We start from the raw sequence: 20324 nt of genomic DNA on the forward strand, positions 1-20324 counted from the left end.
TTTAGTTCACATGGCTTTGTATATATGTGGAAAATCCAATTGCGCGTCCCTCTAATTGTTCTCCCCCTCTAAAATTTATCAACATGCAGAATCTGGATCATGTTTATTTTTGTCTCGTCATGGAGTGTTCTAGTGTGTTCTAATCAATGCCCCCATTGTATAATAATTGAACCAACACAATCACAAGCCAAACTCAAACAGTAGCACCTAGCGAAAATCGATCAGCCAAAGACCAAATTCAAAATTGGTATTTAAAAGCCACTTACATATAAATAATAACAACATTAATCTTCATATAAAATATACCTTCTTCCAAATGTAGTAAAGCCATACCTTAAACTTTTCTATCAAAACTAAAAATTCAACCAAAAAAAATTACATTACTTAATTTAAAATTAAAAACAAATTGCTCTCGCGGCTGCTAAATTTTCTTAGCAGAACAGAAGCGGTTTAATTTAATTTAACTTTAATTTCCTATAGACCCCCGATCGTGTGATTATTCTCAATCAGCAATGGTCCAGGTCATGTCGTTCTCGAAGATCCAATGACAAACCTCGATCCGACCCGGACCAGACCCGAGAGAAAGAAAAGCTCCATGGGTGGGACTCCAATCCGAGGTGTCCAAGTGACAGATGGCAACACCGTGATTAATCTTGGCCTTAGTTTTCGGGTCAAGTAGATCCGCTTCGTAAACTCGAACCTTAGGAACGGAGTGGCAGTAATAGAGCAAGTAGGGGAACAAACTCTGGTGGCAGGACACGGATTGGGTAACTTTCCCACCGTTAATTCCTCTAACATGGCCCACCATGACCTTGTTCTTGGACCCGTTTAGGTTCTGGGTGGTCCGAACCGCAATGTTTCGGCCCAAAACAGAGGTTGCAAAGTCGATCATGTCCTCCAGCGAGCCAATGCAGCGCTTGGTCTCGCCGCGGCTTGGGACTCTCTCACACTCTTGCAATGAATCCCTCATCATACTTTCCATGGATCCATTGTCCGAAGCCTTGAACACTTGCTTCAACTCGTTCATCTTCGACGAGGAAAAGGGTAGTTTCGACAAAATGCTCCGTGGTAAAAAGGACCTTTTCGGCATTTTATCTCTAATGTCAGGCATGGGCATCACCGTCCCTTCCTTCATCATCTTCTCTCTGAAAAATTTACCCGGTTCAACCCACTTATTTACGAAACTGCCACTCACTGTTTTCGAAGCGCTTAGGGTGGTGCTCACGTTGGTGTACTTGGCGAACGAGACACCCTCTTTTGCGTACTCTTTGAAAGTGTTGTTAACGCCGTAGGAAGTGAAACCCACCTTTGTTTCTCCGTTGGAGCCTTTGGCGTAGCTTGTGAATGTGTCGGTTCCTTCGTTGAAGGATTTGCCGTAGGTGTTAAAACCCACTTTGGCGGCGTTGGAGGATTTTGCGTAGGAGGTGAAGGAATCGGCGCCGACGTTCGCCTTGTCGCGGTAATTCGAGAAACTCTCGGTAGCGCCGTTGCCGCCGGCGGCGTAGTTGGAGAATGTGTTGGTGGGGTTGTTCATGTTGATGCCGTAGCCTTTGAAAGTGTCGTTAGCGGCGTTTGAAGTTTCGGCGTAATTGGAGAAGCCGGAGCCGACAACGTTGGAGTCTGTTCCGTAGGATGAGAAATCGTTGGTTGGGCCGTTACCGTTTTTGCCGTACGAGGTGAACGATTGTTCGCCGGCATTGCCATTTTCCGAGTAAGAAGAGAAGGATTGGGTCCTTCCGTTGCCGTTGTCGGAGTAGGAGGTGAACTGGAGGTTCGGCACGTTGGTGTCACCTGAATAGTGCTTGAACTCGCCGGCGCCGCCGGTGGCTCCAGCGGCGTAGGTGTGGAAGCTCTGGTCCACTACGTTCCCTTCAGTGCCGTAGTTGGCGAAACTATCCTTGTGTCCTGCTGAATCGCGGCTGTATCTCCGGAAATCGTTCACCGGAATGTTCTCTCCCTCGGAGTAGTTTTTGAACGAGTCAACCCCACCGGGTCGACCCGTTCCGTAGTTGGTAAAGTTCTTGTCGCGGTACACTGCGAAGTTCGCGTCTTTGTCGTGCTTCTCGAGGCTGGGTCCCACTGCCCGGAAACAGAGGAGTTTCGCGGCGGAGCAGAATTCCGGCAGGCGCGTGGAGAGAGTGTTGCTGGATGCGAGCTTGGCGAACGCCGCCGCGTCGACGGCACTCAGCGGCGAGGCCTTTGACAGAAGGAAGGGTGGTTTGGGCAAGCCGTTGCGGATCTCCTTGTCCCAATAGCGAATCGCGAAGGCTTTTGGCGTGAAGGGGTTTTTGTCTCCGGCCACCGCGTCGCTGTCGGCGAAACCCACCTGCATTGAATGAACATCCATTTCAGAACCGAGAGTGGGAAGCGTGAAACAATTGGAAAAATTGAGACTTGCAACATTGACAGTGAAGAAAAGCTGTGCTTACATTGAGAGATGAGGCGAGGATAAAGAGACAGAGAAGGGTGAGTTGTTCGTTCATATTATCTTTACTTGTTCTTTTTTTTTTTTTTTGGTTTCGGAGAAAAGTGAATGGAGAGAAGGGTGTAAGAGATTGAGAATGTTGGTGGATTTGTTGAGTTGTATGCAGAAATTTATATTATGTGGAGTGAGAATGAGAGTGAGAGGAGTGTGTGTGTTTGTATTTGAAGGATGTGATTTTAGATTGGGCCTTCAATTCTCCATCCACCTTTGTGTGAATGCTGAAAAGTGAGAGCTTCCTGCAATGTGCATTCACAAAAAAGAATACTATTAATTTGGTGTTAATATTAAATTAATGATGATTAATTAATGTAATTATAATGCATGAACTGGGAAGAGAGAAGGAACAACTACAATCCGTGTAAAACAAAACTAAGTGAACTAAACAAGTCAGAGGGTAAGGTAGATACCAGAGAGTAAATAGAAACAAGTACAATAAGTCAATAACGACGATGGAGTCATAAAATTAGAGTGAGAAATTGAATTTTTCATAGCATGGAACTTGGTGGATGGAGGATGCACCTTGATATGCTCCACAGTTTGCATGAACCATACACATGGGGATAGTGGCGTATTTATAGCCCTTGAAAATCCAAATGACGCGCATTCTAATTATCAATGCAATCTACACCTTAAGAAATTTAGGAATGTGGATGAATTCTCTTTTTCTAGCCATCACTGAAAATATACCCCAATTTTAAAATATTATTAAGAAAAACAAAAGGTTAGATAGTGTAGACACATCACTACATCAGTACATTGTCAACTATGGGCCACCAGCAGAAAACTTTACAGCATCTCATACAATTATAATACATTCTTAATTAACAAGTAACTTCCAGTTATATTTACGACCAACCAAATTGAGCTATATTGCACTTACTACAGTAAAATTGCCTATCATAAGCACTCACATAATGGCAACAGTAAAAATGGAATACATCCCCTCGCTTGACAAAGAAAAAGGTACTAAAGAGTGTATTATTATTAATATATTTTTCTTTAAAAATTAAACACAAGTATACACTTAAAACAAGTATCGATCATTCTGAAGTATTATTAGATAGGTGAAGTTGTTAACATGCGGAATTGTTTTTTAATCATAGACGTTGGATTGTTAAGAGTTTTATATTGAATAAAATAATAAGCATTTTAGTGTTTTTTCAATCAATATACAAAAACCATCTGAGTTTTATCTTACTATATTAAGTTGGTCTATCCTCATTTATATAAATCATGGCATTGTTATTCATTCCAAAATCATAAAAACAGATTGTTATGATAAAAAAATTTAAGAGTTTAATTTTAATATATTGTTATTGTATAAATTTTATACTGTTAACTAATTAAAATACACAATTACTTTACATTATTTAATACAAAAATTTATAATTTTTATTAACATGACAATGACATGTAAAAAAAAGTTTTAAAAAGACTTTTGAGTTATGTTATTCTTTATGAAAAGTCAAATTAGCCTTAAAAAATAACTATATTAAATAGAATTTTATTAATTTCAGCTCTTATGATTAAATTTAAACATTAATAGCAGTAAAATTTTATTGGGAAAGAATACACTTATTACATTAAATATAATAATATTTTTTAATAAAAAATTATTTTTAAATACTTAATATCAACCTTATAAACTGAGAATAACATCTTTTTATTAAATAAGTAAACTAATTTCAAAAAATATTGTAATAAAATCCGTCAAAATTCATACAGTTAAACCTCCGTTAAATGTTTAAGTTGACAATTTTTATGTGACAAAGCGATAACTTTTTTCCTTAAGTTCCTAATTCTTGTTTCTTTTCAGAAATTTATTTTTCCCAAAACATTGATCTCAAATTTTCAAGCTTGGTTTGGCAATTTTTTTTCATGTTTTAGTAATCTTTCAAATCACTAGTATGGCTTACAAATGGTTTCTAAGGGGACATGTAGTTTTAAATTCGTGCTATTTTCATTCATCTATGAAATACTACCACAGTAATATTTTTTTTTCACAAATATTCTTAGATATTTAGTAGGGGTTACTTGCTTTCATGAATAAGACCTGTTAACATAAATAATAATAACACAAAATCCAATATCTTCTTTATAGAAACCTTTTCTCACAAAATTGCTTGCTCACTAGTAGATTTCTATATTTAATGCTGTACTTTACATCTGTTGCTTTTAAGGGTGTTAGCTCTTCGATTAGATGTATATTTAATTTTATATTTTGACAAGTGGCATTCTATATGTTATTAACAAGTGTGAAATTATTTGAAAAGTAAGGTAATTTACTTCTTCTTTTTTTCACTTCTAACTATCAATGTTTATAAAATTTTAGTTTAAGCAATTATTTAATCACGACAAGCTATCTTATATAATAATAAAAACTGAATTTTAAAAGAATAATATAAAAAAAAGTTAAAATGATAGAATAAAGAAAGTTAAAATAAATGGGTAATTACGCAAAAAAGACATAATAAAAAGTAATTATATTCGCAATAATATTAAAGTAGCAAGTTAAAAAGGATGATAGAAAATTAATAAGAAAAATAGATAATATAACTTTTAATCTAATAAAAAATTATAAAAATACTTATATAAATTTTTTAAAAATAAAAAAATAATAAATAAACAATATATCGGAAGATTTTATTTTTAACTAAGTACAACAATGTTATATAATCTATATAAATGACCTCATTTAATAAGCTGAAACTTAATTATTATAATTTAACTATTCATTTATGTAATTAAAATAATGTACAATACTTGTTTACATTGCATTCTTTCACCCTTCTCCCCTTCCTTCATTTTAATTTAAGTTATTAATAATTTATATTTATTAATTATCTACTTGATTTATTCAAGATTACTCTTATGTTGTTTTTCTAAAAGTATGATATAAAATTTTATAAAAAAATATTCTGTTAAGTTTTCAATGTCATATAGTATAGTATTTTTGTAATAAAGGCAATACCATATTAATATAATATAAATTATAATATAATATAATATTACTTAGATATTTATGTTATATGATAATTAATACAAATAACCTTTATATAAAATAGTATTAATCATTATGTTTTAATTCTTTACTAAGATCTCTTTATTATTAACTCTTAAAATTCAAACTATTAAAATAAATGATAGAATATATTATATTAAATTATTTTGTTTTCCTTATATTAAAATGATGATTTATATATAATAAATAAATATTAAAATAAAAAATAATTTATGCATTAAGCAGTTACCTACTAACTATAAATAAAATCTATTTCAATTACATATAGAATGAGGAAGAAAATTAGTTACAAAATAATTAATTTGAGTCAATTTCAATTTCTAACTTACACTTAAAAAAATAACTTCTCGACTCATATTATGCATACATATTTATTTATGTTATTATAGTTATTGTTATTATTGCCGCATTACTAACACTAATCTCTTTATTGATCTTAATACAATGATTATTGAAACAATCACCTTATATTTATCGTTATTAATACTATAATCAATTTTACCATTATCATCACCACAATTACTATTACTATTATAATTATATTATTTGTAATCATTATTTTATCTCTGTCACCGGTATCAATATACTCTCTATCGATACTATAGTGAAGAATTTTGTATTAGAGTAGGCAATGCATTCCCTCACCTTAAAAAAAAAATATATAAGTGATAAATTATTAGTTATATTTTTCACCTTTTGTTTTTGTAATTTTAAACTCACAAAAATTCAAATTCAATTATATTTATATTTATTTGAAATGAATTTTTTATTTTCATAATTTTAAACTTATTAATTCCAATTTTAATTATATATTTAAACTTATTAAAATTAGGCCCAAACAAACTTTTCTATTTTAATTTTAAGCTTGTCTTGAAAGTCTGTGCCGCACGCATTCATAGATATTCTTTATTTCTCTTATACTTTCTTATGCTTACATGCACTGTTTCCTTTATTTCCCATAATAACTTGGAAAGACAATGAAAAAACCATATTACTTAATACGTATTGCTTCTGATTTTTCACTGTAGTTCTCTATTTACTTTTTCACGTGTAAATGCAGTGGTTTATTTAAATTTTCATATGAATTAAAATTTTATATATTATCTTTGTATTAAAATAATAATAATAATAATTTGTTATTAAATTGTTCTCATTAAACTAAAACTCTAAATATATCATTCACCGTAACTATTATAATTTCTAACGTCACTTTTATCTACAATTGACACTATTAACTACCATAACATTATAATTACTGTGTCCTCTCGTATCATTATTTTCACCCTCATCCATTATCATAGTTATTTTTAAACTTTAAATTTTACATCTACACAAAAAATTTGAATTGAATTTAGATTACTAGTTCTATGTCTAATTATTTGCATCATCCAAACATAAATATATAATTCTACAAAATTTATAATATAGCAAGTATAAATTTAAAATAAAATTTAGACTATAAATATTTCGTTATCCAAACATACCTAACTAAGTTGACTAAATTCCTTGAACAAGTTCATAAAAAAGGTAAAAAATGTATAAACATATTTCTGTTCAAATTATCATGGGCAGAAAATCATAAGAAAAACTGAATCCAATTGTCAATTATTTCCATTGGAAATGGAATTGACTGCATATTTACAATAGCACAAAATTTCATAAAATCAGTACAATTTTCCAAATTTAAATAAAGCAAAATTTCCATGAAATGTTTTTGGGTCAGCACATTCTAATTATGGGGAGGAGAAGAACCCGATCACATTACAGTCCTCTATGCTATCAAGTCGCCCTACTTGAACTCTACTTGTAACCTACAAAGAACCAAATTGGAGTAAAAATTATTTAACCATCCAATCAAACCTAACATTGCCGTGGCTGCTTGGCCTTCAAGTGCTCAATCCAAATTAACACTAATTTTTTTTATGTCATATTATTATATATAGAAAGGAAAACGAGTCATCTCAATAATAGAGGTCACAGAGGGTTAGCATGAAGGAGTAAAGTTAGTCACTCCATCTCATTCCGCAGTCACATCACAGCGATTAAGTCATAATGACTAGTCGTAACTATTTTTTATTTCTTGGTGTCATAACTTATATGAAATCGTTATTCATACTCGTGACATGAATTAGTGCACCCTGTAAAAATGTATTTAGACGATCACTCTATCACAATCTCCATCATCTTGAGAATATGGCTTAAACAAAAGCAAAATAAATAAAAAATATTACCAATAACAACAGCAAAAATATTAAAATGTTAATCTTAATCTCTCAACAATATAAAATAATTTGATTTTAAAAATTAAAGCAATGGATATTAAAATTGATAATTCTCATACCCTATTTTATGAAATGCAGTTGGAGGTAAAAGACAGGCATGGTCTTACGTCCATCTTTGCAGCACGTGGCACTCAATGATTGGTGACACGTCAAGTTTATTATAAAATTTAACGCGTTTAGCCGCTAATGATTTTGTTTTGTAATTACTCCCTTTTCGTGATCCATCTTTGGTGTTTGCAACAAATGCATCATCGCGAGGGACAATGACAAAGGCTCGTGAAAATGGCACAATTTGCAATTGATGCAACCAGAAAAGGTTAGTTTATGGAATTTACTCGTTTGCATTTGTGGTTAAGGACGTGTTGAGTCAATTGTTTGGAGATATGCTCTCTTTGAATTATGTCGCTTACGATTGTGACCAAAACTTGTTCCTCATAAAATGTTAAATGAAAAATTCTAAATTATTATATGGTGATTCTTCCTTCCCATTAAAATCCTCATTTCTGATTAAAATATAGCTGTTTATATATGATTCTTATATTAAATTCTACGAGTCTAGACATGCTCACTCGGTTTTTGGGTAAGAGGATAATGGATAGTTCATGATATAATAATGTTGTTGCAAATACATTAACTCACTTACAAGAGGCATACTTAGTTTAAGAATAGAAAAAGGTGAAAGAAAATAATTTATTAATTATTATTAATATTATAAAAATATTCATATTTGATGTTAAATTAATTTTTTAATTTTAAATAGATTTGATTCTTTACATATAATTGTCCATTGATAAATTTATCTTCAAATATTTTTTTGATTTCCGCTAACGTTGTTTCATGACATGTTAAAATTGGCAACTTGTTATATACCATTTTCTAAGTTTTCATTTTATTTTTTTCATTTAATTTCGATAGTTGATTCTTATGTTATGCGATGTAATCTTAGTTCCGTATTTAATGATACTTATAAGAGTAAATATGAATATATATAATTTTTAATTTATTAAAACATCACATATATTCACCATAGTTCAAAGCCTATTGTTAATGGTACGGATCAAGTCTTTGACACTTAAATGCGATAATAATGTTGGAAGGTTCAGTGTTTTAGATTTTGTTTCTACGGCTAAAAAAACGTAAAAAGTTTCTATAAGTTTTTAAAAAATAGGTGAATCTCCATAGGCTCTAATTAACGGTAGATGATGATTTGGACTAGGAGAGTTGAATTATAAAGTATAAGAGTAACAGTAAAATAAGAAAGAAGAAATAGGGAGATTCTTGAGAATCTCTGAATAGTGGATGAAAGGCAATGAAACACACATGTGGAACGACAAAGGAACAGATGGCACAAAAAGGAAAGATGATCATTGTAAAAACTTTGTTTGATATATATGATCCGCGGTATTTAGAACACATGTGAAGATGGACCCAAGAAAACACATAGTGAATACTAATAGCATGCCTTTTTATTATGTCAATATGTGGAAAATAGAAAGCAAAAGAATAAAGAGAAAATGACATAATAAATTGCATGATTTTGGGTGTTGGACAATTTTGTGCACAACTTGGGCTTATTTTGTTACTTTTATTCTCCTTCAAATTCAAATGCCCCATGTTTACAACTGTTAAACGCGTCAATGTTTGGAGTCTTACACCAATTGATGGCACACGGATTTTGCATGAGAGTGAGAAATGCACTTTTATCATTTATGCATCATCATTCCTCCAATATCCCTATCCCTTGCCTCCTTATTCAATCAAACAAAGAAGATAACTATTCCTGTGGGACTATTTTTTTAAACATTTGCTTCTGAGTTTGACTTAAGTCAAGTTTCGTATAATAATATGTTAGTGTTTTTTATACTTTTTTTTTCCTTGTAAATGATATTGTTTGAGTTAGGTGGGATTGTTAATAAAGTTAGATAAAATTAGTATAGGTCTTCAGATATTTAATATTGTTACATTTTTAACACTCCAACTCAATATTACAAGTTAACTTAAAATAAAAAATATTTTAATTTTTTTTGTTTTAAAATTTTTTAATATAATTTTGATTTATAAATTTTATTTTTTTAATTTATAAATATTATTCATGTAATAATTTTTATTTATTTTATTATATAATGTCATTTATTATATTTATCACTTTATTTTCTTTTCTTTATTTTTATTCAAAGTGTATGTAACATTTTCCTGCTACTTATACATACACGCACACACAAAATTACAATAAAATCTTAAGATATTTAGATCTTTTTTTATGATGATATATATAAAAGCACTTATTATTTTAAAAATCTCATTACATTATTTCACTTTTTATCGAACTAAATTAAATTCTCATTTTGATTTTTATATTTTTCGTAAGTACAAAATCTTTTTGTAACTCAACAATGGTTGGTCACGGTAGAGGTAAATCGTGACTCCTAGGCAAAGTTTAATCTTTGAATTATTAAATTGTCACTTTCAAGAAAGTTTTATTCAATCGCACTTTTGACTTGAGAGTTAATTTCATAACTTTATTTATAAATACTTTTGGGTAAAGACAGAAAAGATATCTGTAAATTTATTCCAAATACATTACCCAAAAAGGTTCCACTTTAATAAAAGAATTGGAATAATACGAAACTAAAGGAAATATTTGTATATGAAAAATTGAGATTAATTAATTGCTTCAATCAATTAGCAGAACTATAATAGTAATTAAAGAACAAAAGCCTTATAAAATTTGTACTTTATCTTTCTCTCCTTTATGTCTCTCTGCTTTAGCTTTAATACCAGAACATCAGTCTTTAATTCTGTCCTATTACTCTTTTTCTGCAATTGGAAGGACCTCTGTTGAAATCAGAATCCTTGTAGAAAATGGGTGACTTTTAACGAGTTTATTTACAAAGAAAATGAAACCAGCACCACGAGAATCATCTCTTCTTTTCATAGAAAATTCACCCTTTTTTTAATATTTATTTTCCAAACTTCGTCAGCTAAACTTTAATTTATTTTATTATTCTTATTTCTGTGCTTTAATTTTTCAATCATTGACAAAGCTTGCAACATTAGTGTAACGCATCCAAAAGCAGGATGAACTTCGGAATTCTGAACGAGAAAGTTAAATTAGGGTGACCTCAGAATCTGATCCGCAAGTAGCTAATTATCATCACATAACTGCACAATTCTTTATTAATAAAAGTTTTTTTTAACTTGTATGCGTAATAAAAATTAATAAATAATATTTTAGAAAAATATTTATAATATTTGATAATACGACGAAATTTAAGCGTAATATTATCAGTATTTTTTGTGTTATTTTATAGTGAAATTATAATTTTATCATGATAATATAAACAATAAAAGTTGACCTGTATTATTAACAATAATTATAAAATTGTATTTATTTATTTTTAATAATAATATGGACATATTGAACTATATTAAATTTTGTAATTTATTGTATATAAATTATAGATTATGTTTATGTGAAATCAATTCCAATTTTATGGCCAGGTTCATGTTTACAAAAAGACAATTGTTCTCTCCCATATTCAGTGTTATTATGATAAGATTTTAATGTCATCATGACAACACAAATGCCACTATCCCCACCCTCCCTATGGAATACATCGATGTGTATTAGTAGTGCCGCACATGGAAAATTAAATAAATTTTCTGATTCAAATATGGGAAATAAGTGCAGCTAATCTATGGTCATGATCATGATGGACTTGAAGGTAGATACATACATGTCAGATAAGCTTAGTCATTTAATATCTTTGAACTTCAAACATCTTTGCCTCTAAATGGTCACTGTGATTTAACCTAACTTAAAATTCATCAATGCCTTGTGCATGGTACTTGTAAAGTGGCAACACCTTCCTTTATCTTTTAAATCTTAAGATTTTAGCCTAATATGTACCAGGCAAACTCATTAATTATGAGTTGGTGCATGGTGGATCATAATTGAGGTCAATTTTAATAGCTTCATATGCATGACTGGATGTATCTATATCCTGGATTTATGATTTATTGTACTATTGTATCAGTTGGTCGCAGAAAGTAGCTCTAACTTTTCCATCTTATATGGTCTATTCTTCACCATGTTGGCATTTTCTACCTCTTTCATCAGCTAACAGTATTTTCATATTCAGTAAAGAATAATACTACATTAACACAAGGCTATTTGTCAAACAAAAAGGAACGGATTAAGTTGCCGAACTTGGATTCAGTTTATTCCCCATTTCCTCATAAGTTATATCTTCCAATGCATTATTGCCAAATATCCTCTATATGGACTTGGAGTTTGTATATAAGTGTTATGTAATGAGAGACATAATAATACAAGCCATTGACCCAAATGTGATCCTTCAAACAAAAAGGGATTATTCTAAAACACACAAACTAGAGTTTGTCTCTGGCCAGGGTCTGCAATTCTGTGTTACTGATTCCCACGTTTTCCATTATCTTGGTGTTTTTCAACTATACGGATGAGCTACCTATCCTTGTGTTGATTTCATTATTGAAGTAAAAGGAGCATTGAAGAGCATTTATTTATCACAGTACCCTACATGCCAAACATGACTATTATGCCTGCAAATCATATTATGTGTCTCTCTCTCCATGCTCCAATTTAGAAAATGGAAAACCCCTATCTTTCAAAAGGGAACTTGATTCTTTCTTGCTATCACATTGTGAAATGACTATTGGAGGATGTAGGTGGAGTCTTGTCCTATTTAGCATTGGACCACATGACATGCCTGAGAACTAATTATGAGAGGAAAACATAACTTTGGATGCAACTGTAGTATTAGATATCTAACATGAGATAGATTTAGTGAAAAATTGCATGTTCTTAAATTCAACAATTACATAATAACAATTAGCTAATAATCCCAGAAATTCTTATTTGTGCAAAAAAAAGTCACTCATCTGATTCTAGAGGCCTCACTGGATTAGTAAGACCTAACGCACATGCTATGATTGATTACACAGTGATGAAAGAGAAAGTAATTTTGCTAGCAGAGTCATCCTAATCCTCCAGTCAAAGTTAATTGATTGGCCATTCTTTATTTAGTAATGTATGTCTAAAAATATTAATAGTTTATTTTTTGTTTATCAGACTTTTGGTAATGTCTATGAGTGTCTAAGAATATATTTGAGTGCAAGGAAGTAATGTTGATGTTCAATTAAAACTTCCAGAAGGGAACACCATCAAAGTTTCTGCCAAAACCTGCCCAGTTGTTAATTCTCCATGTGGCTCTTCATATTAATTTCTGGAGCTCATGTGATGCCACGTGCATACTCTTTCCTTATAGCATTCTTTTATGTTATTAATTTGTTCTACTTCAGAGTATCTTACTTCTATTTTCTTTTTGAAGAGAGAGAGGGACTTTCAGTTCACCAATTAGTTACATCAACAGAGTAACTTTTAAAAAAATGGAATTGAAGAAGTCAACAGTCCACATGTTCAGTAGGAAAGCAAGAAATTTTCCAAGTACTTGTCTCAAATTGAGGGTGAAACAGATAATCTTTGTCTTTATATTTTACCCAACATTTTGTCAATCCTATCAGATGCTTTATGAATAAAAAATCTCTCATTAAAATTGGTCATGAGTTTCAAAATTAATGTTTATTAGACCATGGGCTGCCTATGTTTGATAGCTTTCTTTATGTCTAAATTCTGAAACATTGCTATTATGCAAGATATTAAATTCGGCCATCTTTTGTAAATGGATTAAAAATTGTTTAATTTAATTAAAAAAAACTATTATATGCTTCATGTTTCATCTTGTGTTTTATTACACTGAATGGAAATGGAAGTGGAACCCTGCAAGGAGTTAGTAAGATATCAAATCAAACTTCCCTATGAAGCGAAACTCAATGTCATGTACTATATGGTATCAGAAGTACTAGCATTTTTCATTTGCTTTGTCACAGCATAATCTTCAAATTAAAGCCGAGCTGCACTTTGCACATGGTAGTTGATAGATTAGATATGGACCACAAAAGAATTTAGCTCTTCTAAAACAAGGTAATATGTAAAATGTAAAAGTAAAGCTTTATCTATCTTCAATTTGAATAAAGTATTTTATAAGTATAGCTAACTTAAAATTATTGATAGATAAACATTTACTTTCTTACATTACACGTTCTTTCACTCTAAAAGACTCAAATCCTATATATAAGGACAGATAAATATGAAAAATGAAGATCTCACTTTAATTATAATGGGATGAACGAGAAAGATGTGTAATTTACAGTATGAGGAGCATATTTTAACACAAAAAAAAGTATCTGAAGGTACCAACTAATCTACGTAAGAAATCGATAATATAGCGTCCATTATTTGTTAGTTACGAAGTAAGGATTCGCAAGAATATCATTTAAATTGATTATTTTGAAAAAGGAATGAGTTATATATGTGCACTTTAAGCTATATTATGAGTTTAGTTCAACAAGTGAATCTTGTGGCTTAGTAAAACAAATGACATAGAAAAGCCACTAACTTCATGACCAATTTCTTTTAGCAAGAGTTGCATTAGTAAGTTTTAATTTTAGATTTGTTAAGATATTTTCAAATATGTAGCTTATTATACTCTTCTTTTTTTTAAATAAGTAGGAATACACTAATATACTCTATATTTTGGCTTTTTTACTTAAATAATATAATTTTTAAAATTATTTCTAATAATAGGGTTAATACAAAACTATTTCCTACTTAGCGTCTTTTTTTTTTGTCACGTTAGAGAGTTTATTGGACTTTTATATACTAAAGTTTTTTTTTTAAACTGATATCAAAAGTTTTAGTTTGATATTGATGATGACATGTGCATGTGTAGAGAAAGTATCTTTATTTTTTGAGCAATACTACTTTAGATATTGATATATTTTATGACTTAAAAAAAATTAAAATTATAAATATAAAAAAGTTTAAGTATAATTTTAAACATATTTCGTAGAGATAAAACGCAAATAATTTGTTCTTACTAACTTAATTCCTAAATTTTGTTTAGATACTCCACTTCCTATCTAGGCATCTCATGATAGTTAAAACAAAGGATAAAATAATATCGAACGAGTCTTGTAAAATCTAAAATTATAAATTAATAAATATATTTAAAATTATTAATTTATAAATATATTTAAGATTATAAATATAAATTATAAATTATAAATTATTAATTTATAAAAAATATTTTTTATATTTATAATTTAAACTCTTTTAAAATCATATAACATTTTAAGATCTAAAATAGTATCGTCCAACGAATAAATATATTCTCAATGCTCATATCACCTGTCATTATCAGAATGAATATTGAACTGAAATTTCTGATATTGATTTAAAAAATAATAATAAAAAATACTATCATCTATGAAGTCTATACACTATCTGATGTGACAGAAAAAGTATTAAATAGGAAAATAATTTTTTATTAACTTTATTTTTAAAAATTTTTAAAAATTATATTATTTAAGTAAAAAAACCCTATATTTCATACATTTAGATGAATTTGTGTAATAATATATTGATTATTAGTTTTTAAATTATATAGAAATATGTAAATTTGATTTAGTTAATAAAAGTTTAAATTTAATATATAAAAAATATCAAACGAAAGTAAATAATAAATTTTAATTTAAGCAAAATATAATTATAAATTTAACTAGTACACAAAAATATAAATAATATAATATAAAGAATTGATACAGTAATGTAAATTCTTATTGGGTTTATATGTGTGTGTTTGATTTATTTAATATAAAATTTTGTGTTTAACTTTTATTATGTGTAAAATTTCAAATTATATTAATGTAAATTACATATTATCAATAATTTAGTATAAAAATATTTTTATTGATCTAATCATTAAATTATAATTATATATTATTTAAATTATTTGTATTAAATTATGTTAAAATTAAATAACTAAAAGAATGAAATCAAAATATTCTTATTTTCATATATTTTAAACATATATATTATCTTAAATTTGATGCTTATCAATAAAGTATTAAATAATTTTAAAATTTTCAAATATAATGTATGTGGTTAAAAATTTTAATTTAACAGTTAATTTTAAAAATAAATTGTTTAATAAAAAATTGTTAAACAATATATGAGTAAATATAATTTATATTGAGATAAATTGATATATATATATATATATATATATATATTTATATATTTTTGAATTTTGATGGGAGTGACACTCAGAGAGTTTTTCTTTCTTTAATTGAAAGTTTTTTTAATTCATAGAAAAAGTGAAAGAGAAAAATTATCTTAGGATATGTTTGATTTCTTTTTTAAAAAGAGTTTTTAATTTTTTTCTAAATATAGTATAGATTTATACTATATTTAAAAAAAATTAAAAATTCTTTTAAAAATAGAAAACAAATATTCCCTTATACTTTTTAACATGTGTATTATCCTTCTAAACTAAAAAAATCGAAAAAATAATTCTAACAAAAACAATAATTATATATTAACTGCATGTGCTTATCGTTTGGTTAGGTGGTTTAAATTTAATAGAACTACACGTAAAGTTCCCAGGAAAATATACAATTTTAATTATAGGAGAAAGAAATATTTTAAGAATTTTATTTCTCCGATACTTAAAAAGTTACATTTAGCCTCGACACCTTATTAAATTTTTACCAAAACAAAGAGAGAAAATAAGCTGTAATATTTTTTTATTATTAAAAATAGACTAGAAGACTAAATTATGCCAAAAGATTTTAAAAAATCATTTTTATTTATTTTTATAATAAAACATATTTTCATTAAAAAAATGTTAAAATTAAGAGTATGTTTGTTTTCTATTTTTAAAAGAGTTTTTGATTTTTTTTCTAAATATAATATAAATTTATACTATATTTAAAAAAATATTAAAAATTCTTTTTAAAAGAGAAATCAAATATATCATAAGTCTTGACGCTTTCTTCGCTAAGGTGAATATTTACTATTTAGTTTAGTTTGAATAATGTATATGATTTTCCTTTATTGATTTAATCTTTTTTTTTTCGTTCAAATGAGTGTTCATTAATATTCTTAATGTTTTATGAGTTGATTAGTCATAAATTGAACTTGTGTATTATGTAGGAAATTGACAAATTTATGCATGACTTAGGTCATATAATAAAGATCATTATCATTAATTGTTGGGCAAGGAAGAGGCTTGTGATTTTGTGAGATTTACTATGAGACTACACTTCATGAATCTCTATTGCCTTTATTCTTAGAAAATAAATTAATTAGGTCTAAAGAAAGGGGATTAATACACGAAGAAATTATATATTAGTTAATTTAAAGAATTCCCATTAAATAATTAGATCTCAGTCAGGTTAAAATTCAAAATACTAGTTAGAAAAACCAAACTAGTACATTCAATATCATACCTACTCTCTTGCTACTGTGATTTTCACTGTTTTTCAAGTTTTTTTTTCATATATTTCTTTATAGTTATTCTTTAAATTGAATCATTGAATTAAGTGCTTACATCAATCTCTACTACTTAGGTTAGGATCATATATTAGCCACAGTCAAGAGTATCCAATTCGTGTACGTAAGAAGAGGAAAAACCGATTTACATTTCAATAAATTTTCAGGAGTAACATGGATTTAATTATTTGTATCACTTGTCATGTGAATTTTTTATATTTTTAAGTTTTATTTGAAATTTTGAAAAAAAAAAGAGAAAAAAATATTTAAAAAGTTTAGGATGAGAGAAAAATGAAAGTTAAACTTCACCCTTACTTAAATTTTTATTGAAAGAAAAAGATAATTGAATATTTAACATGTAATTAATATTATTACTCAAAAATATTTTTTATTCGTATATTTTTTTATTTTTTAAATACAAAAATTAATTTTTTTATCTAAAAATTAGTATTTTAAAATTTTTACTTTTATAAATTAAAAAATACTCTAAAAAATAATATTTTTAAATAAAAAAATATTTTTTATTGTTTTATTATTCTATTCTAAATCATGTTAAATATTTAATCTAATAAATATAAATATAAACTATAAATTTCACTACATGAGACACTGAAATCTTTCAAAATGAAAAAACTCACCAGAACAAAGTTAAGAGAGTTTAGAGGATCTTAAAAAAAAATTAATAATCCTTTTCTTCATATTTAAATAACTTCTAATAAGTAATAGTGTTTTTAAACATAAAATTCAAACAAAGATTCAAGCGATTTCATCCAACAACTAACATCATAAATTGCTATTTATTACTTAAAAAAATAAAATAAAATGACACCATATCTTATGAATTAAATGACTTTTAATTTTGGTTAAGAAGTACATGTACAAGGAAAAGCAAACCAATACTTTAGTAGTTATATATAATTAATCACTTACAATTAAACCAATAAGAAAAGTCAAACATTTAAAACTCATTAAAGAGCTTTCAATGTCATACCGTATTTGGTTAACCTTTTTCATTGTTTATCAACTCTAAGTAAGTTGTGTCTCTACCCCTAAATGATCTCGTGCATATATATAGTTAAGCCTATTTGATTCATCTCATCCTATTGTTTGTATTCATTTGTCCCGAATCAACTATACAAACTACATATTTTATAAGGTGGTAGTTATCACGCACTACCATCCAATTTTTTCACCAACATTACCAATTTGATATATAACTATCGTGACGTTGATCATTCGTCATATTTTGTAACCTATGAAAACCACTCTTTTCTCCTTTTGTCTGCATCCATTCCTCTTTTCGTCAACCATTTTCTTTTTCCTTTTCATTCTCAAATTTCATTATATTATCTTGTGTATAAGCCATGTGAGTGAGTGGTCCTTTCACTAGTTTAAAGGGTATGATAACGGATGGAGCTTGAGTCCCACTTATACAAAGACAAAGATGGTGTGGTATACATGAGTAGGACCAACTATTATAGCACACCCACTTGTTTGTGATCCTTTGCCGTGTACAACTAAGCCAGTAACTGGTACAAGGTAGGTATGGTATATATGATGAAGATGGATAAGCCATGACTTAATTTTTCTACTGGGGATTCTTTTTTTGTCTTGAATTTTATGTACTTTGAACCTAATTATACTCTATCCCCGAGACTCACACTTAAATATTACAATAATTCGCATGCTTCACACTTGTTCATTTTGTCTCATACATAATATGTGTTTATTAATCTTCACTGAACAATTTGTTGAGTCAATTATTTATAAATTGTACCTTAAACTTGTCCGCTAACATACTGAGACTGGATCCTTTCGTGTTGAAATTTCACATGACAAAGTGTAAGTTTTGTGTTTGTCTCTCTCTTGATATGTATTAAGTAGATAAGATCATATAAAAATTAATAAATAGAAAGATAGATACAAAGTTTGCACATGACTTAATATGTCAGATAAGATGATATTATCTTGTAACATAATGGTGAGCTACAATGCTGGGTCGCTTAATATGCAAGATCAATAAGGGATGGAAAATTAAACCATCCATATAAAAAAAAATATTTGTTTTGCATGTTGCAACTGCATTTTTCTAATAATATTATTCCTGCTTAAATATTTTACGATAAAAGAGATATAAGAAAAGAAAAAAGTATAATAGAATAAGTGGTTGATATGATTGAGAGAAAAAAAAGGGAAAAAATGTAGAGAGTGGTAAAATATTTAGTAGAAATAACATTATCCTTTTGTAGGCATGTTGAGGGAAATGGGGGTAAACTCAAGTATCTATTCTTGCAATTGATTACTACTTGTTAGCTTCCTTAGAGTAGGGTATGGTTTGCTTAGGCAGGAAGCTCAAGGACAAGCAAACCCTCTGTGGTCTCCGGCCTCACGTTTTTCTTGTCAATGTGTTAAAGAATGTCTCATGATTCATGATGAATTATGAGTTGGAGACAGCCCCAACGCTCTACATTGTTGCTCAAACTCTACAACTTCATTCAAACCGAAATAATCATTGCATGCTATTAAATTTCTATCAACTACTTAGCAAAAAAATTAGTTCTATCAACTGCAGTTTTAGGTTCCCATATGCCAGAACACTACGAATTTCAAATGAAATTGGAAAAACAAATCTTTGTGCATCATACATAACCCTTTTCAAACTTGCAACGACTGAATAATGGCACTGTTCTCAATTGTAACATGAAACAAACACATCAGGTAAACGAAATACTTTACATGCATAACAAATTAAGTGAAATATTAGAAAAATAAATGTCCACTATTATAGACATATATCAGATTAATACACGTCATCAGATTAAGGTCATTAATATAAAAAAGGGCTTAAATATTATGTCCAATTCAAATTTTATCCGTTTTTAATTCAATTTTTAACATAAACAATGTGTTTTTAATCCTTTACAATTCGCAATATACTAAAAAGAACATAACCTCTAAATTTTTCAGAGACTATGAAAAGAAAAATTTTAATGAAGATTGAAGCAAAGATCATCGTCTTTTTATGCAAAAGTTATGACTAAGATTCTCCGTTATTATGAATGACTTCCTTCCCTTCTGCACTTAGGGATTAACATTTTCAAA

General features: G+C 28.6%; 1 protein-coding gene across 1 annotated transcript; it reads right to left on the reverse strand.

The window, feature by feature from the left end:
* Positions 1-249: 249 nt before the first annotated feature.
* LOC113869214 (polygalacturonase 1 beta-like protein 3) lies at positions 250-3007 on the reverse strand. The gene is made up of 2 exons (XM_027505433.1): positions 2430-3007; positions 250-2326 (listed from the first exon to the last, which is right to left on the reverse strand). Exons 1-2 carry the CDS (start codon positions 2481-2483, stop codon positions 503-505), a joined length of 1878 nt encoding a protein of 625 aa, XP_027361234.1. The 5' UTR covers positions 2484-3007; the 3' UTR covers positions 250-502.
* Between the last annotated feature and the right edge of the window lie 17317 nt (positions 3008-20324).

This window comes from Abrus precatorius, unplaced genomic scaffold (assembly GCF_003935025.1).
Source record: "Abrus precatorius isolate BTA unplaced genomic scaffold, Abrus_2018 Scaffold6, whole genome shotgun sequence".
Taxonomy (NCBI): domain Eukaryota; kingdom Viridiplantae; phylum Streptophyta; class Magnoliopsida; order Fabales; family Fabaceae; genus Abrus; species Abrus precatorius.